At 44.0% G+C, this 25,880-nt stretch overlaps 1 protein-coding gene across 6 annotated transcripts in view; it reads left to right on the forward strand.

Annotated features, from left to right (window-relative positions):
- The window catches only part of CLSTN1 (calsyntenin 1), a 123,995-nt gene that overhangs the window by 67,519 nt on the left and 30,596 nt on the right, over window positions 1–25,880 (forward strand). For 4 of the 6 annotated variants that reach the window (XR_008848534.1, XR_008848535.1, XM_056544560.1 and 1 more), the window contains exons 3-9: window positions 1,420–1,449; window positions 4,400–4,595; window positions 10,065–10,273; window positions 13,884–14,033; window positions 15,891–16,076; window positions 20,082–20,330; window positions 23,779–23,900. Coding sequence is in view for 4 of the 6 variants with exons in the window: in XM_056544560.1 (XP_056400535.1) it covers window positions 1,420–1,449; window positions 4,400–4,595; window positions 10,065–10,273; window positions 13,884–14,033; window positions 15,891–16,076; window positions 20,082–20,330; window positions 23,779–23,900 (1,142 nt within the window). In the remaining 2 variants the exon portion in view is untranslated. The remainder of the gene's footprint in view (window positions 1–1,419; window positions 1,450–4,399; window positions 4,596–10,064; window positions 10,274–13,883; window positions 14,034–15,890; window positions 16,077–20,081; window positions 20,331–23,778; window positions 23,901–25,880) is intronic. The other 2 variants (XM_056544559.1, XM_056544561.1) reach the window with 1 other exon arrangement.

The following is a 25,880-nucleotide window of genomic DNA, read 5'->3' on the forward strand; positions in this document are numbered from 1 at the left end:
TGTGATGCTGCAGCCAGTCACTGGCTTCGGTGGTCTCTTTCTGCATGTACGACGTGTGCCCGCCAAGACCAGCGCTTGGCTGTGATGTCACATGTTAAATTTACAGGGACGTCATTGCAGTATTTCTGGCAGGGGGAACCGTAGTGATGGCTGCACTGAAGAGGTGAGTAATGTCAGGATAATTCGAGCGAGGGAAAGACATGACTGTAAAGTACATTTTTTCCCCTATTATGATTATTATTATTAATAATAATAATATATAAATACTAATTATATAATAAAATATATATATAATACTAATAAAAATAAGACTAAAAAAATAAGAAATAATATAAAAAAAAAAACTATAATATAAAATGATTATAAGAAAAATATAATGTCATTTATTATTCCTATTATTAATAAATATAATATAATAATGTATTTATTTTATTCCACCCCATTCTCTGCCTTTATGCAATAATTATTTTTATTTTTTTTAAAGGAGTATTCCGGGCAAAAACATTTTATCCCGTATCCAAAGGATAGGGGATAAGGTGTCTGATTGCAGGGGGCCCGCTGCTGAGACCCCCCCTCGATCTCCCTGCAGCACCCGCATTCTATGCGGGGACTGCGTCCCTAGTTTCGGGACTGGGGACGGGACGTCACGCCACGCCCCCTCCATTCATGTCTATGGGAGGGGGCGTGACGACATGAATGGAGGGGGTGTGGCGTGACGTCACGTCCCGGAAACCTGGAGGTTTCCGAAACTGAAGATTCAGCACCCGCTGCAGGGAGATCGTGGGGGGTCTCAGCAGCGGGCCCCCTGCAATCAGGCACCTTATCCCCTATCCTTTGGATAGGGGATAAAATGTTTTTGCTCGGAATACCCCTTTAATCTAAAAACTGCTTTATCTTTATGGCAATGTAATGGAGTTTTAGTTCCTGTATGCTCATCTTCACTCGATTTTCCCCAATGCAATATCTTTGGCAGTGTTTTCTGAACAGTGTGTCTCCAGCTGTTGCAAAACTGCAACTCCTAGCCAAAGGCTGTCTCGGCATGCTGGAAGTTGTAGTTCTGCAACAGCTGGAGATTGGAAAACACTGGTCTATGGACACTACCCCAAAAAAATGACTTTTCTCTGAAACATTGTATCAGCCATAAAAAGAAACCCTGCACAGGTGACAGGGGCACTTTAACCCTTTTCTGACATGGCATGTGATGCTTCCTCCCAGGCCGAATGGCAGGAACGTTACTTTGCGGCGCACATTGTCTACATTCTCTGTGACTTTTTCTCCCATTCAGCTTTGTTCAGCAGCAGAGGACACGGCAGGTATATACTGGCTGGGAATGATAATAGAAGCGTGGATTGTGTGTGTGTCTCTGACCCTCCCTTCTCTCCCCATTTACTGACACAGGTTTATCTTTTCTCCCTTTAGAGAGTTTTGAGGTGACAGTCACCAAAGAAGGTGATAAAGGGTTCTTTCTATCCTCTTATGACTTATTAACCCACTAACTTTTTTTGGTTCTGAAAATGGGGAATCAGCCCTTGACTCCTTCAGCGCCATTCATTGCGCAATGTGTATTGCTTTTGCGTACTGGCTCTGAAGGGGTTAAACAGAAGATACTCTGATCCCTTTTTTTAACAATCTTCTGTTTCGATTGTTTTTGTTTTATAAGTTTTTTTTTTTTTTTTGTTACTTTTAATTTTGTATTTTAAAATCAAAATGAATTGCTATGTAACCCCCCATTGGTAAGAAATATCGAGCTGTCAGACATCCATATCAGGAAAGGAAGAGGGACAATTCTGCTAGGAAGATTTCTTTTAGCTTTTATCCTTTTTTATGTAGTGGTTGTTTTACCTTCATGCGGCTAATGAGGTCTCAACCTTGCTACCTACTTGATCAGTATAAGGGCCATACCGCAATACAATTATCCATACTACACCCATACCAGGACCTCACAGCCAAAATATAGAAAAATCCAGACCACACAGAGCCCATCCATCTATATACTGCACCAGTATCAGGAGCTTAGAGCCCATCCCTCTATATATCTATATACTGCACCAGTATCAGGAGCACAGAGCCCATCCATCTATATACTGCACCAGTATCAGGAGCACAGAGCCCATCCATCTATATACTGCACCAGTATCAGGAGCTTAGAGCCCATCCATCTATATACTGCACCAGTATCAGGAGCTCAGAACCCATCCCTCTATATATATATATATCTGTATACTGCACCAGTATCAGGAGCACAGAGCCCACCCCTCTATATATATATCTGTATACTGCACCAGTATCAGGAGCACAGAGCCCACCCCTCTATATATATATATCTATATACTGCACCAGTATCAGGAGCACAGAGCCCATCCCTCTATATATATATATCTATATATATTTATATACTGCACCAGTATCAGGAGCTCAGAGCCCATCCCTCTCTATATATATCTATATACTGCACCAGTATCAGGAGCTCGGAGCCCATCCCTCTATATATATCTATATATATATCTATATACTGCACCAGTATCAGGAGCACAGAGCCCATCCATCTATATACTGCACCAGTATCAGGAGCTCAGAGCCCATCCCTCTATATATATCTATATACTGCACCAGTATCAGGAGCTCAGAGCCCATCCCTCTATATATATCTATATACTGCACCAGTATCAGGAGCTCAGAGCCCATCCCTCTATATATATCTATATACTGAACCAATATCAGGAGCTCAGTCCATCCCTCTATATATATATATATATATATATATATATATATATATATATCTATATACTGCACCAGTATCAGGAGCTCAGAGTCCATCCCTCTCTATATATATCTATATACTGCACCAGTATCAGGAGCTCAGAGCCCATCCCTCTATATATATATATATATATATATATATATATATATATATATATATATATCTATATACTGCACCAGTATCAGGAGCACAGAGCCCATCCCTCTGTATATATATATATATATATATATATATATATATATACACACACACACTGCACCAGTATCAGGAGCTCAGAGCCTCTCTGTGTCTCTGTCTCTCCCTCCCCTTATATACTGCATCAGCATCAGGAGCTCAGAGACAGTCCCTCTATATATACATCTACGGTATATACTGCACCAGTACGTGTCCCCTCTATGTGCTGGAAGAATTGGGCTGTATAAGAGCTTACATTTACTAGACCAATGTTTCGTCAACCAGTGTGCCTCCAGCTGTTGCAAAACCACAACTTCCAGCATGCTGGCAGTTGTAGTGTTGCAACAGCTGAAGGCACAGAACATTCTCCTGGGCCTGGATAAAGCCCTGGATGCCGCTCATAGCACTTGGGCTAGTTTATACCCCAGTAAAACTGATAGAGCCAAATACACGTAGAGGGGTCAACATAACGGCCATTTAATTTAACGTTTTCATATAAAAGTGACGACCAGGCTGGAGACACGGAGTCCGAGCATCTGCATAGAACACAGTGTTATATACATAGCGATACATCTATAGACATCTATATATTCCTCCTCCAGGCCGCTTGTAGATAGCTCTTGAAATGGATGTCTGAGCTTACGGATATTTCTGTTTTCTCCCATGAATTTTTTTGCATTTGATTCCCTAATTTTAGCCAGGTTCATTGCACAGGAAGACTTCATCTTATTTACTTTTATTTATTTTTTTATTTTTTTATCTCGACCCAATTTTTTGGGGTGGGTAATTGAATTTCCCCGAATTTCAGTGTTGCCGGAGCTGTAGCCGAAGCTTTCCTCATCTCTCACCCAACTCTGCTTTTATAACCTTCTGCATTGGTAAAATAAAACATTTGCCCAATTGCTTGGCAGAGACCCAGCTCCCTGGCATCAGCACCAGCCGCCTCAGCTGCATGGCGGTTTATTCTTTTCTTTCTTTCTTTCTCTTTATTTTTTTTATTTCATTTTATTTTATTTTTTTAGTGTAAATCTCAAGTACTCCTGTGAAATGCCTGTCTACACATATATATTTTATTTTACTCTATCTGTATTCCTGCATGAATGGATGCCAGATACTGGACTTGCTTGAAAGGCAGGCACCTGCTAACAGTACCCGGACTTCACCCCATCTATTAAAGCACAGTGCTTCTGCCTTGTCCACAGACCCTCACAACCCCCTTGGCTGCTGAATAATCATATTTTTATTTATTCTTTTTTTTTGGTTATGTCTCTATATCCTCTGTTGATGTTTCTACCCCACTTTTGTGCACGATATTAACCTTTTTTTTCTGCCTGGTTTGCCCATGCAGCAAAAGGGTTAAATGTGTCTAGTTTTGGTTATTAACTTCTTCTTTTTTTTTTTTTTTCTCTCCCCCACTCCCTCTTTTGTTTCTCTCTTTCTTTTCTTTGCTTGTGACGTTTGCAGGAGAAATCTGTGGCTTTAAAATTCACGACCAGGATGTTCCCTTCGAGGCCATGGTGGTGGACAAATCCACCGGTGAGGGCGTCATTCGCTCTACGGAAAAGCTGGACTGTGAACTGCAGAAGGACTACACCTTTACCATTCAAGCCTACGACTGCGGCAAAGGACCAGACGGATCAAATGCCAAAAAATCACACAAGTAAGAGCGCCAATGTTTTTGGAAGAGGAATTAAAAAAAAAGGATTAAAAATGATCAAAATTTTTTGTACTGCTAGGTTCGGTTGACACTACAGCTGTGTTTCCCAACCAGGGTGCCTCCAGCTGTTGCAAAACTACAACTTCCAGCATGCCCGGACAGCCAAAGGCTGTCCGGGCATGCTGGGAGTTGTAGTTTTGCAACAGCTGGAGGCACCCTGGTTTGGAAACACCGCACCTCAGAGATTCCGAGGGCGCCCAGCACCGATATTGCTGTCCCCATAAACTGCAATGTGTCTGCATTGCGGATTCTGCCTAAAGAATTAGCAAGCTAATTTTTTGGACAGCGGAATATCCGCCATTGACCTTCTGCATTGCGCAAGGTGCAGCGGCAGCGGAATTTCCGATTGAAATTCTGCTTTGAAGTTCCTCTTGGAAATTCCATAGTGCAAACCCAGCCTTAGGATATGGGCACCCAGGCTAAAACCAAGTGGATTTTGACAAAGGGTGCGTTCACACAGAGTAATTCAAGAGGAATTTACTCGAGTAATGCCTCTTGAATTCTCCGCTTAGAAATAATTAACATCTGCTTTGCCATGGACTTCAATGTATTTTACTCTGCACTGTTCACACTGCGTAAATTCCGCTCGCGGAATTCCGTTCCGCTAGAAGAAAGAACATGTTCACTCTTCTTGATGAATACGCGAGCAGAAGTCCATTGAAGTCAATGGTAAAAACATTTCTGCTAATTGTTTCTGCACGGAATTTGTGCTAAATTCCGCACAAAAGATAAAAAATAAACAAAGAGGGAAATTTCAATTGGTGGTTGTAGTCCAGCAAAAAAACATTTTCCTCCTATATTCCGCATGGAATTCCACCTTAAATCCTCGCAATTATTGCGCAAAATTCTCGCAAATTTCATGCAAAATTATTTTTTTTTTTGTTCGCAAGGATTCAATTGTTCACAATATGCATTAGGGTTTTCTGTCACTCTGCCGCGTCATAGCAGTAGAACAACGAAAGTGACAGCGTAGCTGGATCCCTAACATGCCATGGGGTGTCTAGCATTTTACCGGACAAAACCCTAATGCATATAACCTTATTGTATTTCCCACATTTGATGGAACCTGCTGTAGAGGCTCTTAATAGAACATCTAATGTAGATGTGAACAGAACCTGATCAATGCTATTGTGTATAATCTATAATGGAGAGATTATAAAGCCATTGTGTGTGCATTGAACTGAAAGGTACATCTTTCCCCTCCCAAAGTCTTACCTACAAAATCCTTACAGATTGCAGCATCTTCCAGCTTTCATGCGGTTTTTCTGTACATTGGGCCCTGGCAGCAGTACGGTAGTTATGGGCCACCCAGAAACCTGTATAAAAACCTGCATCTCAGGAACAAGCCAAAGACCCCTGTGGATTGGCAAGAACCATGTTGGTAAAGGTTGGGGTAAGAGTGGGATTTTGAGTTTTCGCCTGGTGACTTTAAAGGGGTTATCCAGAATTTTTATTTATATATATATATATATATATATATATATATATCTCTATCTCAACTGGTTCCAGAAAGTTAAACAGATTTGTAAATGACTTCTATAAAAAAATCTTAATCCTTTCAGTACTTATGAGCTGCTGAAGTGGAGTTGTTCTTTTCTGTCTACGTGCTCTCTGATGACACGTGTCTCGGGAACTGTCCGGCGTAGAAGCAAATCCCCATAGCAAACCTCTTCTACTCTGTGCAGTTCCCGAGACAAGCAGAGATGTCAACAGAGAGCACTGTTGCCAGACAGAAAACAACAACTAAACTTCAGCAGCTGGTAATTATTGAAAGGATTAAGATTTTTTTAATAGAAGTAATTTACAAATCTATTTAACTTTCTGGAGCCAGTTGATATAAAAAAAAAAAAAAGTTTTTTACTGGAATACCCTTTTAATAGGTATTCCAGCATTTAAAAAAAAAAAAAAAAAAAAAAAGTTCCTTGACCCCAGTGGGGTTCCCGTCTTGGCCAGTGATTGGCTGAGGTGGCAGGACCTGCACCAAGCACTCATCTCGGAAGAAAGAAGATCAAAGGATCGGGAGCAACTGAACTGGAGCTGCAGGGGACCGGGGCTAGGTAAGTATTAGGTTTGTTTTTATTTTATTTTATTTTAACGTGCCAATACATTATAAGAAAAGCTGAAATACCCCTTTAAGTAAAAAAAACATAAATAAAAAAGAATTGAAAACTATGACTACCATAATTTCCTAACAGCTGTGTTCCCAACCTGTCACTCTCCAGTTGCTGCAATACTACATCTCCCATTATGCACATACAACTTTTTTAGCTGTCGGGGCCTAAAGGGAGTTGTGGTTCTGCAGCAACTGGAGAGTCACAGGTTGGGAAACACTGGTATGAAGCAGTGGTCTCCAAACTGTGGACCTCCAGCTGTTGCAAAACTACAACTCCCAGTATGCCCAGACAGCCGTTGGCTGTCTGGGCATGCTGGGAGTTGTAGTTTTGCAACAGCTGGAGGTCCACAGTTTGGAGATTACTGGTATAAAAGCATAGACTACCACAAGCCCATGTCAGCATCCCTCCATCGCTTACTGGAAAATAAAATGCCCATCTATATTTCATGCGGAACGTGATGCTGATAGTCGGCAGACGCTGTAAACCCTGCCGTCTGACATTAATGTTTTAAAGGTCGTTTTCTGAAGCCTGTAAAGTAATTTATGTACATAATTTGCTACACGTTCTGCGCACTTCAATTGCCGGCAGCAACATCACATGTCTGTCTGTGCTCTGCCGTACCGACGGTGGATTTAAGGGGATGTCATGGTGCCGACCTGATGTCCAGAATACATTATATGCATATCCAATATAGTTTTGGTCTTTACCTTTACAAGCTGTGTTAAAGGGGTTATCCAGAAATTGAGAAACAGAGCTAATTTCTTCCAGAAATGGTGCCACATCTGTCCCCAGGTTGTGTGTGGTATTACAACTTGGCTCCATTCACTTTAGTGAAACTGAGCTGCAATACCACACACAGCCTGGGGACAGACGTGGCACTGTTTTTGCAAGAAATCAGCTCTGTTTTTCTGATCCTGGATAACCCCTTTAAAGGAGTTATTCAAAGATTATAACACATCACCAAGATAGGTAAATGTTGGGGACCTGATCGCTGGGACCTCCACCAATAACAAAAACAGGGTTAGGCTGGGTTCACACCACGTTTTTGCAATACAGTTCCCATGTACGTTTTGAATTTGAAAACCGTACGGAACCGTATTGAAAACCGTATGCATTGACTCTTCATTGAAAACCGTATGATAAAAGTTGCATCAGGTTGTGTCCGTTTTGCAACCTGTACGGTTTTGTCAGTTTTTATCCCGTAACCAAAACCGTAGTCTACCACGGTTTTTGGTCCGGATGAAAAACTGTATTGAAACGTATATGATTTTTTATTTTTTTTAAAAACATGGGAGTCAATGGGAACCGTACAGAACTGTATGTGTGTGTACGGTTCCATACGGTTTTCAGCATACGGTTTTTGACTTTGCACAGTTTTTTTTCTTGGAATTTCAATCAAACAAGTGAAACTTTATTCATAATGGAATGAAAAGTTAAAAACGTATAAGTTTTTTTTCTTAAACGGATGCAACCGGACATCATTTTTCAAACCGTATACGGATTACAATTTGTACACACGTTTTGATACAGTTTAGTCGGGTTTTGAGGAATCCCATTTTTTTGAACTGTATTGCAAAAGCGTGGTGTGAACCCAGCCTTACATCATCTTCAGGAGCTGAAACCAGACAAACCGAAATGCTGTGACTTTTGCGTTGCCGATGGCTTTCACCTCAGTAAAGAAAGAAAACATGTCCAGTGCAGTAAGTAAACACCAGGTCTACAGTTTGTTCTTTTTTGCCAAGAATCCGATCTTTGTCCACTCTCAGCTGAACATGTTAAAGGAGTACTGGAGCCTTATACAACTCATCCCCTATCTGGCATCTCTATGGGAGAGGTGAAGATACACGAGTACAGCGCTACGGCTCTCCCATAGAGATCCATTGAGGGTGCCTTTCGATCCCCGCTACATGTTCAAGGAGAGCCAGAGTGCTGCGCAGGAGATAGCAGTTGGATCCCCGCAATCTGACACTCACCCCATATACTTTAAAGCAGTGGTCTTCACACTGAAGAGCTCCAGCTGTTGCAAAACTAAAATTCCCAGCATGCCCTTCAGGCAGCATAAAACTGGTGCAGACAGTGTGATCCCGGGACACTATGAATTACTTTAGAGGGTAGCTCCCGCCATCTTTTTTTTTTATTATTTTTATTTTTTTTCTGTCCCTGCCTATTGCCCATCTCTCCCTAACCCCCTCCCTGCTTTTTAAAATGTTTTTTTTTTTTACTATATAAAAAATGCCTTTTGTCTGCCTGGGAGTGTGCTCACTACCAGGCATACTTCCCCAGCAGGCGCGACGTCACTGATGCCTGCTGGGGGTGCTGACTTCTGCCCTTAGTTCATCTACACAGGGGGCCCCCAGCAGTTTCACCACTACAAGTCCCAGCTTGCGCTGACATCTATTGGCTGTCAGGGCATGCTGGGAGTTGTAGTGGTGAAACAGCTGGAGGCACCCTGTGCAGCTCCCGCGGTGCTAATCATACCCCCCCCCGTCCTGCTCCAGACGTACCCAAGTGCTGGGTCCAGCAGCAGTGCCGCGTATATGCCGGGAGGCGGGTGAGGCCAGGGAGCCAATGCGCTCTCAGCGATCGCTCCCCCGTGTCTGATTGACAGGCAGGGAGCGAGCGCAGGCTGAATGAATTATGCGAATTCATGCGTGACATCAAATGTAAAATAAACTAGTTTTCAAATGTATAATAAATATAATAGATCTATATTAGTGATATGTTGTAGTACATGAGTACTACAACTTATCAAAATAATGTTTGGTGACAGTGCCCATTTAAGACTATCTAGTAACTAGTCCTTGGAGTGGGTCTGAGGGCCGCTACCCGCCCAGCCAATTTGAGTGAGTTCTCTCTCCTAATACACAGATATACTATACACTGCAAGGGAGAGACACACATTACTGAAGCCGACCGGGTGGAGGGCAGCCGCCAGGACCTGCCCCGAGGACCAGTTACCTGGGTCCGGCTGCATTATTAAACTATGATTACTCTGAAACGCTCGAGCATCTCCGAGTAATTCATAGTGTTCCTGGATCACGCTGCCTGCAGCAGTTTTATGCTGCCCTCAGCAGGTTGGCAGGTTCCCTTTAATGACATAATAATAATGTGCGTGCATTGGTGGTAATGTGGTAATTCAGAATCTGGTTGTAGTATGATAAGTGAGGTTTCGTGTAAAACAGCCCTAGTCCCAGTGGGACCCGCTCCCTGGAGGTTCTGTTTTTCCAGTTATTAGGCATACTGCGTGAAGTTCTATTGCAGCTGATCTCATCTCAATTATGTTATTACCTCGCTGCAGGGCAACCGTGCACATCCAAGTGAATGACGTGAACGAATACGCTCCAGTGTTCAAGGAGAAGTCCTACAAGGCCACGGTCATCGAGGGAAAGAAATATGACAATATTCTGAAGGTGGAAGCTGTGGATGCCGACTGCTCCCCCCAGTTCAGCCAGATCTGCAGCTATGAAATTGTGACGCCTGATGTCCCCTTCACTATTGATAAAGATGGTAAGCTTCCGGTCACCAGCAATGGTATTAAAAATTAAGTTAAAGACCGGAACTCACATACTGCATTGCTGTCCCTATAAAACAGTGTTTCCCAACTAGGGTTTCTCCAGCTGTTGCAAAACTACAATTCCCAGCATGCCTGGACAGCCGAAGGCTGTCCGGGCATGCTGGGAGTTGTAGTTTGCAACAGTTGGAGGCACCCTAGTTGGAAAACACTGCTATAGGAGGCAATGCTGGCAGCACAGCTCTAGCACCGCCTGCGGGATCTCTGGCGGGAATTCCGTCTGACGGTTCTGCAATGTGCCCTTTTGGCGGATCCGCTCAGAAATGCATTGCCATCTACTGCTCCCCCCAGTTCATCCAGATCTGCAGCTATGAAATTGTGACGCCTGATGTCCCCTTCACTATTGATAAAGATGGTAAGCTTCCAGTCACCAGCAATGGTATTAAAAATTAAGTTAAAGACCGGAACTCACATACTGCATTGCTGTCCCTATAAAACAGTGTTTCCCAACCGGGGTGCCTCCAGCTGTTGCAAAACTACAACTCCCAGCTGTCCGGGCATGCTGGGAGTTGTAGTTTTGAAACAGTTGGAGGCACCCTGGTTGGGAAACACTGCTATAGAAGGCAATGCTGGCAGCACAGTCCTAGCACCGCCTGCGGGATCTCTGGCGGGAATTCCGTCTGAAGGTTCTGCAATGTTCCCATTTTGGTGGATCCGCTCAGAAATGCATTGCCGTCTACTGCTCCCCCCAGTTCAGCCAGATCTGCAGCTATGAAATTGTGACGCCTGATGTCCCCTTCACTATTGATAAAGATGGTAAGCTTCCGGTCACTAGCAATGGTATAAAAAAAAAAATAGTTCGTCTTCATCCTGTTAAGACCGGTTACACACTGTGGAATTTTCACCGGCGGTCCCGCGGGCGGTGCTAGGAACTCACATACTGCATTGCTGTCTCTATAGAACAGTGTTTCCCAACCGGGGTGCCTCCAGCTGTGGCAAAACTACAACTCCCATCATGCCCGGACGGCTGAAGGCTGTCCGGGCATGCTGGGAGTTATAGTTTAGCAACAGCTGGAGGTGCCTTAGTTGGGAAGCATTGCTATAGAAGGCAATGCAGTCCGCACAGTCCTAGCACCGCCTGCAGGATCTCTGGTGGGAATTCCGTCCGAAGGTTCTGCAATGTGTCCTTTTGGCGGATCCGCTCAGAAAGGCATTGCCGTCCCCATAGACGTCCCCTGGCGGATCCGCATAGAAATGCATTGCCGTCTATGGGGACGGCATTGCAGTCAGCACAGTCCTAGCACCGCCTGCGGGATCTCTGGCGGGAATTCCGTCCGAAGATTCTGCAGTGGGATCTTTTGGCGGAATGTGCCAGACAGAACAGTATTGCATAGGATACTAAATGCAGTATAGTACTGCCCACTTACTTGTATAATATGAATTTTAATAACGTCTCGGCGACTGGCCTTGGCGAAGGAAACGTGCAGACTTCACAAGTCCAAGTAGTAGTGCTAGTAAAACGGAATCCCATCCAGCACGTAAAATAGAGAAATGCATTATGTTACTAGTGGAAAAAAATCTGTAGATTGAAACGCGTCGCCTGTTGTGGCTTTTTATTTATTTTCGAGATGCAATCAAGAATTTTAATATTTTATGTGCTGTATTGGATGCCGGTTTTCGTTCCTTTAGCATTGCAATACTAGACAGTAAGGTTACAGATTTCTCCGTTTCTTTTATACAAGTTGAACGCACACAGGAGACCTTTAGTGTTCAACAAACCTGATGATGTAGATCAGGGTGCCTCCGGTTGTTGCAAAACAACTCTACGGGAATTCCCACCAGAGATCCTGCAGGCGGCGCTAGGACTGTGCTGACTGCATTGCCGTCCCCATAGACTGCAATGCATTTCTGAGCGGATCCGCAAAAAGTGCACATTGCAGAACCTTCGGACGGAATTCCCGCCAGAGATCCCGCAGGCAGAGTGACAACTTTGCTGCCAGCATTGCCTTCTATAGCAGTGTTTCCCAGCCAGGGTGCCTCCAGCTGTTGCAAAACTACAACTCTACTGGAATTCCCGCCAGAGATCCCGCAGGCGGTGCTAGAATTGTGCTGCCAGCATTGCCTTCTATAGCAGTGTTTCCCAACCAGGGTGCCTCCAGCTGTTGCAAAACTACAACTCTACTGGAATTCCCGCCAGAGATCCCGCAGGCGGTGCTAGAATTGTGCTGCCAGCATTGCCTTCTATAGCAGTGTTTCCCAACCAGGGTGCCTCCAGCTGTTGCAAAACTACAACTCTACTAGAATTTCAGCCAGAGATCCCGCAGGCAGTGCTAGGACTGTGCTACCAGCATTGCCTTCTATAGCAGTGTTTCCCAACCAGGGTGCCTCCAGCTGTTGCAAAACTACATCTCTACTGGAATTCCAGCCAGAGATCCCACAGGTGGTGCTAGGACTGTGCTGCCAGCATTGCCTTCTATAGCAGTGTTTCCCAACCAGGGTGCCTCCAGCTGTTGCAAAACTACAACTCTACTGGAATTCCAGCCAGAGATCCCGCAGGCAGTGCTAGGACTGTGCTACCAGCATTGCCTTCTATAGCAGTGTTTCACAACCAGGGTGCCTCCAGCTGTTGCAAAACTACAACTCCCAGCATGCCCGGACAGCCAAAGGCTGTCCGGTCATGCTGTGAGTTGTAGTTTTGCAACAGCTGGAGACACCCTGGTTCGGAAACACTGATGTAGATCCTTGGCGTCTACTCACTGTTTATTTGCTGGTTGCATCCTGTCAGCCGTTCTGTATGTACTGGAAATATCACAGTGATGAGACATCACTGGATTCTGGGGTTGAGCCCATAGCTCAGACAAATTCTTTTCCTCCTATTGTGTTTCATGGGGTAACAGTCCTATCAATGAAAATATTCAGAAAATTCTAAGCAACATTTTTGCAACTGAGAGTGAATCATTTGAGTTTTGCATATACATAAATTATAGCTTTAGCGTTATGTTTGTTACTGCAGAAATGTAGGCGGCCACGGAGCCTTAAAGGGGTACTCTGGTGGAAAACTTTTTTTTTTTTTTTTAATCAACTGGTGCCAGAAAGATTTGTAAATCACTTCTATTAAAAAAAAATCTTTATCCTTCCAGTACTTTTTAGCAGCTGTAGAGAGGAAATTCTTTTGTTTTTTTATAAATTTTTTGTCTTGTCCACAGTGCTCTCTGCTGACACCTGATGTCCGTATCGGGAACTGTCCAGAGTAGGAGAAAATCCCCATTGCAAACCTATGCTGCTCTGGACAGTTCCTGACACGGACAGAGGTGTCAGCAGAGAGCAGTGTGGACAAGACAAAAAAGAAATTAAAAAAGCTAAGAGTATACAGCTGCTAATATGTACTGGTAGGGTAAAGGTTTTTTTAATAGAAGTCATTTACAAATCTGTTTAACTTTCTGGCACCAGTTGATTTAAAAAATAAATAAATAAATGTCTTCCACCGGAGTACCCCTTTAAATCAACGGCCTTTGAAATTCAGTTGTTTTTTTTTGTTACATTGTATCTACTCCTATGTTGTTGCTTTATAGGACTGTAATAAAGCATATTTCTTTTCTCCCTCAGGTTATATCAAGAACACAGAGAAGCTGAATTATGGAAAAGATCGTCAGTATAAGCTCACGGTCACTGCCTACGACTGCGGGAAGAAGAGGGCCACTGAGGACATATTGGTCAAGATCAACATTAAACCAACATGTAAAGCAAGTTGGCAAGGTGGGTCATTGCCTGTAAGTTGCGCTTTGCACCTCTGGTTCTTCTTGGCTTTGAGCAGGGATGCACCGTCTTAGTAAGTATGCCACTAAAATTAATGGAAGGAGAAACCAAGACTTTGTTGCAATAGACATACTACATACAAGACATTGTTAAATGGACACACCCTCATGGCCGTAAATGTTGGTACCCCTGAGATTTTTCAAGAAAATTAAGTATTTCTCACAGAAAAGGATTGCAGTAACACATGTTTTGCTATACGCATGTTTATTCCCTTTGTGTGTATTGGAACTAAACCAAAAAAGGGAGGAAAAAAAGCAAATTGGACATAATGTCACCAAACTCCAAAAATGGGCTGGACAAAATTATTGGCACCCTTTCAAAATTGTGAATAAATTAAGATTGTTTCAAGCATGTGATGCTCCTTTAAACTCACCTGTGGCAAGTAACAGGTTTGGGAAATATAAAAATCACACCTGAAAGCAGATAAAAAGGAGAGAAGTTCACTTAGTCTTTGCATTGTGTGTCTGCGTGTGCCACACTAAGCATGGACAACAGAAAGAGGAGAAGAGAACTGTCTGAGGACTTGAGAACCAAAATTGTGGAAAAACATCAACAATCTCAAGGTTACAAGTCCATCTCCAGAGATCTAGATTTGCCTTTGTCCACAGTGCGCAACATTATCAAGAAGTTTGCAACCCATGGCACTGTAGCTAATCTCCCTGGGCGAGGACAGAAGAGAAAAATTGATGAGAGGTGTCAACGCAGGATAGTCAGGATGGTGGATAAGCAGCCCCAAACAAGTTCCAAAGATATTCAAGCTGTCCTGCAGGCTCAGGGAGAATCGGTGTCAGCGAACTATCCATCGACATTTAAATGAAACGCTATGGAGGAGACCCAGGAGGACCCCACTGCTGACACAGAGACATAAAAAAAGCAAGACAACATGTTGCCAAAATGAACTTGAGTAAGCCTAAATCCTTCTGGGAAAACATCTTGTGGACAGATGAGACCAAGATATAACTTTTTGGTAAAGCAAATCATTCTACTGTTTACTGAAAACGGAATGAGGCCTACAAAGAAAAGAACACAGTACCTACAGTGAAATATGGTGGAGGTTTAATGATGTTTTGGGGTTGTTTTGCTGCCTCTGGCACTGGGGGCCTTGAATGTGTACAAGACATCATGAAATCTGAGGATTACCAACGGATTTTGGGTCCCAATGTACAGCCCAGTGTCAGAAAGCTGGGTTTGCGTCAGAGATCTTGGGTCTTCCAGCAGGACAATGACCCCAAACATACGTCGAAAAGCCCCCAGAAATGGATGGCAACAGAGCGCAGGAGAGTTCTGAAGTGTCAGCAATGAGTCCAGATCTAAATCCCATTGAACACCTGTGGAGAGATCTTAAAATTGCTGTTGGGAAAAGGTGCCTTCCAATAAGAGAGACCTGGAGCAGTTTGCGAAGGGAGAGTGGTCCAACATTCCGGCTGAGAGGTGTAAGAAGCTTATTGATGGTTATAGAAAGTGACTGATTTCAGTTATTTTTTCCAAAGGGTGTGCAACCAAATATTAAGTTACGGGTGCCAATAATTTTGTCCAGCCCATTTTTGGAGTTTGGTGACATTATGTCCAATTTGCTTTTTTTCCTCCCTTTTTTTTTGGTTTAGTTCCAATACACACAAAGGGAATAAACATGTGTTACTGCAATCCATTTCTGTGAGAAATACTTCTTTTTCTTGAAAAATGTCAGGGGTGCCAACATTTACGGCCATGACTGTACTACATACAAGACATTGTTACAATAGACATACTATGAAAAAGAGGACGTCATGCTTAAAACCATCTACATATTCCCCACAGGTTGGAGTAAGAGGATAGAGTATGAGCCTGGCACTGGATCATTGGCACTGTTCCCTGGAATGCATCTGGAGACATGCGATGAGCCCATTACTTCTATTCAGGCCACAGTACAACTGGAAACTAGTCACATCGGCAAGGGGTGCGACCGAGACACCTATTCTGAGAAGTCTATTCACAGGCTATGCGGTAAGCGCTAGAAGGGGCTGTGTTTTTTTTGCAGATTTAACATAAATCCAGGTAAAGTTGATATCGTAACCTTCATCTGTATCTAGGGCAGTGTTTCCCAACCAGGGTGCCTCCAGCTGTTGCAGAACTACAACTCCCAGCATGCCCGGACAGCCGAAGGCTGTCCGGGCACGCAGGGAGTTGTAGTTTTGCAACAGCTGGAGGCACCCTGGTTGGGCAACCCTAATCTAGGGAGTCTACAAATAGGATGTAAACTTTGCCATATGTTTTAGATTGCCGTCCACCGAACATCTATTGAGCCATCAGGTATTTCTTGTGATTCTCTACATACTCAGTTTGGACTATATTCATGTATTTTAAACCAACAGAGTGGAAAAAGCTGCTGCCTGACTCCTCTGGGAATGTTGTTTCTCCCAAAAGCAAGATCAGTCAGGCATGTTGATTCTCCTTTCATTGACCTCTTTCATTGGAGGGGGAGTCTGAAGGCCCCCATAGACATTTACATAGTTAAAGGGGTATTCCAGGAAAAAAAATTTTTTTTTTATATATATATCAACTGGTTGCAGAAAGTTAAACAGATTTGTAAATTACTTCTATTTAAAAATCTTCATCCTTTCAGTACTTTTGAGCTTCTGAAGTTGAGTTGGTCTTTTCTGTCTACCGTATATACTCGAGTATAAGCCGAGTTTTTCAGCACGATTTTTCATGCTGAAAACACCCCCCCTCGGCTTATATTCGAGAAAACTCTCCGCCCTCAGTGGTCTTCAACCTGCGGACCTCCAGATGTTTCAAAACTACAACTCCCAGCATGCTGTAGTTGTAGTTTTCAAACATCTGGAGGTCCGCAGGTTTAAGACCACTGCCCGGGCCTTCGTCATCATCCAGCCCCCCCTCCCCCCTTTAGTTTTGTACTCACCTCCGCTCGGCGGGACGTTCGGGTGAGCTGGTCCGGGCCATCTGTGCTGCAGGACCGTCCGGTGGGGAGGGATAGTCGTTCCGGGCTGTCCATCTTCACCGGGTGGGCCTCTTCTCCGCACTTCGTGCCCGGCCCCGGAATAATGACGTTGCCTTGACGACGACGCACAGGGACGTTCATGAGCAACGTTCCTGTGCGTCGTCGTCAAGGCAACGTCATTATTCCGGGACCGGGCACAAAGCACGGAGAAGAGGCCCACCCGGTGAAGATGGACAGCCCGGAACGACTATCCCTCCCCACCGGACGGTCCTGCAGCACAGATGGCCCGGACCAGCTCACCCGAACGTCCCGCCGAGCGGAGGCGAGTACAAAACTAAAGGGGGTAGGGTGTCTGGATGATGACGAAGGCCCGGGCAGTGGTCTTCAACCTGTGGACCTCCAGATGTTTCAAAACTACAACTCCCAACATACCCAAACAGCCGATGGCTGTCCGGGCATACTGGGAGTTGTAGTTTTGGAACATCTGGAGGTCCGCAGGTTGAAGACCACTGTTAAATCAGACACTGACAAGCGGTGATGATGAAGGGGGTGGTGTGGGATGATGACAGGGTAATGATGAAGGGGGGGATGATGACAGGTGATGATGATGAGGGTGTTAATGATGGGGGTCTGGATGATGACAGGGAGAATGATGTATTTCCCACCCTAGGCTTATACTCGAGTCAATAACTTTTTTTTTCCTGGGTTTTTGGGGTGAAATTAGGGGCCTCAGCTTATATTCGGGTCGGCTTATACTCGAGTATCATGGTAAGTGTTCTCTGATGACACGTGTCTCGGGAACCGCCCAGTTTAGAAGCAAATCCCCATAGCAAACCACTTCTACTCTGTGCAGTTCCCGAGACAGACAGAGATGTCAGCAGAGAGCACTGTTGCCAGACAGAAAACAACAACTCAACTCAAGCAGCTGATAATTATAGAAAGGATTGAGATTTTTTAATAGAAGTAATTTACAAATCTGTTTAACTTTCTGTAGCCAGTTGATATAAATAAAAAATTTTTTTTACCTGAAATACCCCTTTAACCTATCCTGCCAAAATAAGTGGGTTTGGGCAACTTTAATGTGGACGTCCTGCTTAAGACCCACATCATGTCTCATTGTTGGACAACCCGATTTTTGATTTGCAGGTTTTGTAAATGATATTGGCAATAAGATGGGCTTATAGTGAAATACATTGTGTGTCAGATCTTCTACCTTTATATGCAGCATCTTTCTTGACTGTAATAGCTCCAGGCATGGATCAAGTCATAGCAATGGATAACTTGCATTGTAAGGGTGGGTTCACATTACGTTTCTTACATGCGGTCACCGAATCCAGCAGGGGGGAGTGAAAACCGGGCGCTCCTGTATCCCAGCCGGACCCGGCCTATATCTCATTCATTTAAATGAGCCGACCGGAGTCTGATAGTGATACCGGTCGGATCATTTTTGGCCCGTATCCGGTTTGTGACCAGACCTAAAACCATGGTATGCCGCATTTATTTTAATTTTTTGGCTAAGATCAAGTGTAAAATCCGTTTCATGCCAGTGGCCGGATACGCCGGTGTGGAGCTGATGGGTATGAGTGCTGCATGGAGGGGGCAGGTGTACTAGCTCGTTCCGGGGCTGGTTCTGAGGAATCAGCTCGACGGCTGCCCCGATGTGACCTGTTTCCTCCGGGTCTCGCCATGAGGCTGAGAGGGTCTAGAGCCGAGGTACTTTAGTGCCTTGGGGAGTGGTGCCCCCGAGGTGCCGAAACTCACTGGGTGTTATAGCTCACTGAGTGGAAGCACGGGCACCATGAACTCCACACCTTGTGGCACTCACCTCTTGATAACCGGCCTTCTGGCGAGGATCAGAGAAATTTTTATAGATCCAGACGGATGTCCGGGTAGTGTATCTGCGCACATTCACTTATTTATTTTCTTTTTGTCTCACTGTGTCACTTTTTGCGTGTTTTGTGTCCACAGGATTTGTCAGGATGCGGTGGCCCTTCTGGGTGTCCCTCTTAGCGGTCTAGGGAAGGTGTGTGGCCATTAGGTTCTGCACCTCCCTGCAAAAAACCCGGGTCCTCCTGCATGGGCAGGGTACCGACCGTTATTGGCTCTGTGGGCAGATATCTTGGCTAACACCAAGGAGGATGCCAGGAGTATTTGTGGTCCCTTAGTAGCTTTGGCGAAAAGGGACATCGAACCTGGAACCTCGCAGGTATCTTTTGGTGAGGTTTGTTGGGGGCCTCTCCTGTGGGAGAAGGGCTTGCGATAGACCGCATCCTTTGTGCACTTTCTTTTAGTATAACACTTTTGCACTTTTTCTCACACTTTGGGTGATTCAAGAGCATGTTCCTCGGCTCTTAAAATGCCACGGTTTTAGGTCCGGTCACAAAACTGGATACGGGGCAAAAATGAGCTGACCGGAGTCCAATCTGATCTGACTCCGGTCGGCTCATTTAAATGAATGAGATACAGGCCGGGTCCTGTAACCGTATCGTCAAAACGTAATGTGAACCCACCCTTACATTGGGAGCCCCTTTAAAGTGATTGCATCATTCAGTATGACTGAGATGTGATTTTGGCATGTTACATGAAGTAATTATGGGGGCACTGCTAGGCCTAGAGGAAAAAAGATTTCTACAGCATCACGGACGGGGGTTCTTTACTGTAAGAGCATGGAGCATTTTTTTTTTAGAAAATGGTAATATTACAGGTTATAGTTACTAGATTCTGGAGGTGGGACATTGGTCCAGGACTGTGTTTCCCAGCCAGGGTGCATTTGCTGTTGCAAAACTAAAACTCCCAGCATGCCCGGACAGCTCCTGGGAGTTGTAGTTTTGCAAGTCCGGAAAGCACCTTGGTTGGGAGAACACTGGTCCAGGGATTTATTTTGTTGCCTAAAATGAGAAAAATTTGGCTTCTATGTTTGTTTTTTTTGCCTTCCTCTGGATCAACTATATAGGGTAACAACAGGCTGAACTAAATGGACAATGTCTTTTTTGTGGCTTATAATCTATATAATTGTGACTTTCCATTTACTGGTATATATGTTTCTGCAGGAGCTTCATCCAGCACCGCTGAGTTACTGCCTCCTCCCAGTACCGCTTCCAACTGGACCACGGGGCTGTCCACAGACAATGGCCATGACAGCGACCAGGTGTTTGAGTTCAATGGCACACAAGCCGTCAAGATTCCCGATGGGGTTGTCACCGCCGACCTGAAAGAGCCATTTGTCATATCTGTGTGGATGAGGCATGGACCAGGAGGACGAGACAAGGAGACCATTCTGTGCAATTCTGACAAGACAGGTAACCCCCATTATATAGAGATAGATAGATCGAGAAAGATATATAATATATATATATATATATATATATATATATATACATACAGCAACAGGAGAATACAGCAGCACACTGATAGCACAAAGATATAGGTGAAACAGGAGTATATAGATAAAACATGAGTATATAGATAGAACATGAAAAGCTATACAGCTGTAATGCAATAAATGAAGATATGAAACTATGAAAATATGAGGTACTTAGCTTGCAAATTTGGCGCCAAATATTATCCTTTGTTTATATATATATATATATATATATATATATATATATATATATATATAATATGTGTGTGTGTGTGTGTGTGGAGAGGGATCAAATGTGTAGATAGTGTATTTCACTGTCTGGGCCACTGTTTCCGAACAAAGGTGCCTCCAGCGGTTGCAAAACTACAACTCCCAGCATGCCTGGACAGCCTTCGGCTGTCCAGGCAAGCCGGGAGTTGTAGTTTTGCAACCGCTGGAGGCACCCTGGTTTGGATACACTGATCTGGGCAGTCTCTGCCTGCTGTGAATATTTGGATCTTGTATTTGAAGGTCTCGAGCTCCTCATATCTCATGTCAGGTTATGGGGTTATACGGCATTTTGTCATCATCATCATCTTAGTTTACTTATTATAACCACATAATGTAGAGCAATGTATCTGTAAGTCTATCCGGGCTCCAGCATATTGATGTGCCATATAGCAGCGATTGATTTCTGTTTCCATGACGAGTTGCTGGCATCAGAGGCTTGGATACTGCAATGCAGTAACAATCTACCAGCCGCCCCTTATTGACTTGTATCTGTATAATGACCCCCCACGTACACCACGTACACAGGCATATGTCACATGTGCATTTATTTATGGAATGCACTTTGGGCTGTGCTGCTTTCTCTATGCCATACTATGATGTTCTTTGTGTCGGTGGCATGGGATCTTTAATACAGGTCGTTGTTGCGTTGCTCTGTGCAGCTTGTGTGACGTGAAGCTGTACACTGTGGGCAGACAACAGTGCTGGGTATATGTGGCTCTAATAAGAAGACTATGTAAGACAGAATGCTTTCTATTCCTTCACCTTGGTTTTCACCTGAACTGCCGCTGTGCACAGAGGAGGCATTGATCGGCCAGCACATTAATGGAGGAGCACAGAGACCTGTTGTCTGTGGGAAGCGAAATGTAACCTGATGGCATCACTGCCCTCTATTAAAAGACTTTATTTATTTTATAAAAAAACTGAACTAAAGCTGTGTATAAGGCTGCATTCACACGTTTTTTACATACGGGTGCCGGATCCGGCAGGGGAGGGGCAAACCGGGCGCTCCTTTACCCCATCCCGATCAGCCCGAGACTCCATTTACTTTAATGAGCCGACCGGAGTCAAACGGTGACTCTGGTCGGCTCAGTTTTGACCCGTATGCGGTTTCCCGGTTTGCCCCTCCCCCCGCCGGATTCGGCAACCGTATGTAAAAAACGTGGTGTGAATGCAGCCTTAGAATACAGTGGTCTCCAAACTATGGACATGCAGCTGTTGTCCGGACATGCTGGGAGTTGTAGTTTTGCAACAGCTGGAGGTCTACCGTTTGGAGACCACTGGTTAAGAATAACTCACCGCTCCCTATTAACTTCTTTTGAAAAGGAACCAATGAAATATTAGTTTTTACATGTATTATTTCCTTCATTTTGTAAACACTGAAGTTACGCTGTGCCATAATTTTTTGCTAGTTGTCATTAGAAATGTGTCAGTAAACAGACAGAACCATAATGGGTACAAACAAAGTATGAAAAATTCCAGCTCATCCACCGCGTAGTAGTGCACGGATCTGTGCCCGGCAGGACACTCCAATGTGGAACAGAAGAATGATGATCCAGCACTTGAAATACAAAAAAGCTTTATTGAAGATCACTGGACACAGGTAAAACCGACCATACCATCAGACGCGTTTCGAGCGCATGCGCTCGAAACACGTCTAATGGTATGGTCTGTTTTACCTGTGTCCAGTGATCTTCAATAAAGCTTTTTCGTATTTCAAGTGCTGGATCAGCGTTCTTCTGTAGAACCATAGTGGGGGTATTCACACGTACAGTATTCTGCGCAGCATGCGCTCGAAACACGTCTGGTGGTATGGTCGGTTTTACCTGTGTCCAGTGATCTTCAATAAAGCTTTTTTGTATTTCATTGAAGATCCCTGGACACAGGTAAAACCGACCATACCAACAGACGCGTTTCGAGCGCATGCGCTCGAAACGCGTCTAATGGTATGGTCGGTTTTACCTGTGTCCAGTGATCTTCAATAAAGCTTTTTCGTATTTCAAGTGCTGGATCAGCGTTCTTCTTTAGAACCATAATGGGGTATTCACACGTACAGTATTCTGCGCAGCATGCGCTCGAAACGCGTCTGTGGTATTGTCGGTTTTACCTATGTCCAGTGATCTTCAATAAAGCTTTTTCGTATTTCAAGTGCTGGATCAGCGTTCTTCTGTAGAACCATAATGGGGTATTCATACGTACAGTATTCTGCTCAGATTTGTTGCAATGGATTTGATGCTGCAGACTTCAATGTAAACTAAATGAGTGAACACAGCTTCAAATCCTGCGCATCAAGTCTGCTCAGAATAATGTACGTGTGAATAGACCCTAAAGGAGTACTGTGGTGTTAAACAATTTATCCCCTATCCAAAGGAGAGGGGATACGTGTCTGATCACGGGGGGTCCAACTGCTGAAACCCCTGCGATCTGTGCTCTGTGCAAGGAGACTGTCAACGTTGGTCAACGCAACCCTCTATGTATCTCTATGGGAGAGCTGGAGATATATGAACTCTGTATCTCCGTCTCTCTCCCATAATAGAGCTGCATTGAGGGGGCGTATTTGCCTCTGCTTCATGTTGGGGTACACATAGCTCCGTTCATGCGGAGAGCCGGGCACCGTGCAGACACTTATCCCCTATCCTTTGAATAGGGAATAAATTGTTTAGCACCACAGTATTCCTTTTAACAGCTTAAGTGAGCTCATATAATTGGCGAGTTCTTATTTTTTGCAATCTATAATGAATGAATTATAAGGACTTTTTTATTTTATTTTTTTAACCACAATATATTCAGAAAATTGAACACAGAAAAAACAATTTTCCATAATACATCCAATACATCCAATCCAGAATTAAAGGGGTATTCCAGGCAAAAACTTTTTTTTATATATCAACTGGCCCCGGAAAGTTAAACGGGGGGGGGGGGGGGAAGAGAGAGAGAAACAACTTAAAAAAAAAAGTTCTTAATGTGTTGTCTTTTATAAAAAGTCATTGTAGTAACACAATGTACAGTAGTACATAGTATACAAAAACTGAATAAAGCCAAGGTGTACAGTGACTGGTTCTGATTCTGCAATATTATCCTGTACATACGTCACCTATTGACTACTCTTTCCTCTGTAGATATGAATCGGCACCATTACTCTCTCTACATACACAACTGCAAACTGGGATTCCTGTTCCGACAAGAACCCACAGAAGAGAAGTCGTACAAACCCGCAGAGTTCCACTGGAAGTTAAATCAGGTACGAGAGTCATGTTATGTCTTCCGCTTCACCATGCATTGCCTTAAGATGAGGGGTTTATGTGGATGCCTTCACGTGTACAGGTATAAAGCCAGTGTTTCCCAACCAGAGTGCCTCCAGCTGTTGCAAAACTACAACTCCCAGCATGCCCAGACAGCCATTGGCTGTCTGGGCATGCTGGAAGTTGTAGTTTTGCAACAGCTGGAGGCACCCTGGTAGGGAAACACTGGTCTAGGCTCACAATGATGAAGTATGTTGGTAAAGAGCAATCCCCAGAGACAATGTTAAAGGGGTACTCTGGTGGAAAACTTTTTTTTTTTTTTTTTTTTAATCAGCTGGTGCCAGAAAGTTAAACAGATTTGTAAATTACTTCTATTAAAACATCTTAACCCTTTCAGTACTTATTAGCTGCTGAATACTACAGAGTAAATTCTTTTCTTTTTGGAACACAGAGCTCTCTGCTGACATCACGAGCACAGTGCTCTCTGCTGACATCTCTGTCCATTTTAAGAACTGTCCAGAGTAGGAGAAAATCCCCATAGCAAACATATTCTGCTCTGGACAGTTCCTAAAATGGACAGAGATGTCATCTCAACAGAGATGAGAGCACTGTGCTCGTGATTCAGCAGAGAGCTCTGTGTTCCAGAAAGAAAAGTATTTCCTCTGTAGTATTCAGCAGCTAATAAGTACTGGAAGGATTAAGATTTTTTAATAGAGGAGGGGGTTGACTTGACAACATGCAGGTCTGGAATGCTTGTCAGAAGACTGGAGGGGATTCTATAGCAGCCAGAATTCTTAAAGGGGTACTCCGGTGGAAAGCATTTTTTTTTAATCAACTGGTGCCATAAAATTAAACAGATCTGTAAATTACTTTAAAAATCTTTACACTTCCAGTACTTTTTAGCAGCTGTATGCTACAGAGGAAATTCTTTTTTTCTTTTTAAATTTCTTTTTTGTCTTGTCCACAGTGCTCTCTGCTGACACCTGATGCCCGTATCAGGAACTGTCCAGAGCAGGAGAAAATCCTCATAACAAACCTATGCTGCTCTGGACAGTTCCTGACACGGACAGAGGTGTCAGCAGAGAGCACTGTGGACAAGACAAAAAAGAAATTCAAAAAGCAAAGAATTTCCTCTGTAGCATACAGCTGCTAATAAGTACTGGAAGGATAAAACATTTTTTTAATAGAAGTAATTTACTAATTTGTGTAACTTTCTGTCACCAGTTGATTTAGACATTGTTTTTTTTCCACCAGAGTACCCCTTTAAGGCAAATCTACCAGGTATCAGGTTTGTCTCTGCAGCAGATTAGGGATTTTTATACAAGCAGCTCCGGTGTGTATTCTCTGGCGAGAAGTTTTGCTCTACATAATTGTCATTTTCTGAAATTAAGGACAGGTGGAGGCAGAAAAATAAAATACATTTCCCCCGAAGCCCATCTCATTACAGAAAGCATTTTGTGTATCTTGTGCTCGGTGGTTACTGCATCGGGAGCATATTGCGGTGGGCGGTGTGGGATGCTTGTTACCGTGCAGCAAACACGATTTCAAGTAAACACTTCTAGACAAGCCTTCGTGTCACACAGCAGAGCACGGAAATACCAGGAATTATATATCGGTTCAAAAGGCTCTTTGTCAATATTTAGAGAGGCCCCTGCAGAGCTGCTCCGTCACAGTGTGACACTTTGTGTGTGAAAAAACCCCAGGGTCTTCTGTGGAGTTACATCTGTAGAGGCTTTTGTGTAGGTAACAGCGTTCACTGGTGAAGTATGGGTTAAACTGAAAGCGTACATAGGCGATAGCTGTTAGCTGGAGCCCTGATAAAAACATTGCTCACATTATACAAAAGGTTAAAGGGGTTCTCCACTGCCCTGCCTTCCGGAGCTCCGCTCGCAGCGTCCGGAAGTTTATTACTCCGGACGCTGTGTGCGGGCTTCCGTGTTCGAGGCCGCCCCCTCTTGACGTCACGCTCGCCCCCTCAA

Source organism: Hyla sarda, chromosome 10 (assembly GCF_029499605.1).
Source record: "Hyla sarda isolate aHylSar1 chromosome 10, aHylSar1.hap1, whole genome shotgun sequence".
NCBI classification, from domain to species: Eukaryota; Metazoa; Chordata; class Amphibia; order Anura; family Hylidae; genus Hyla; species Hyla sarda.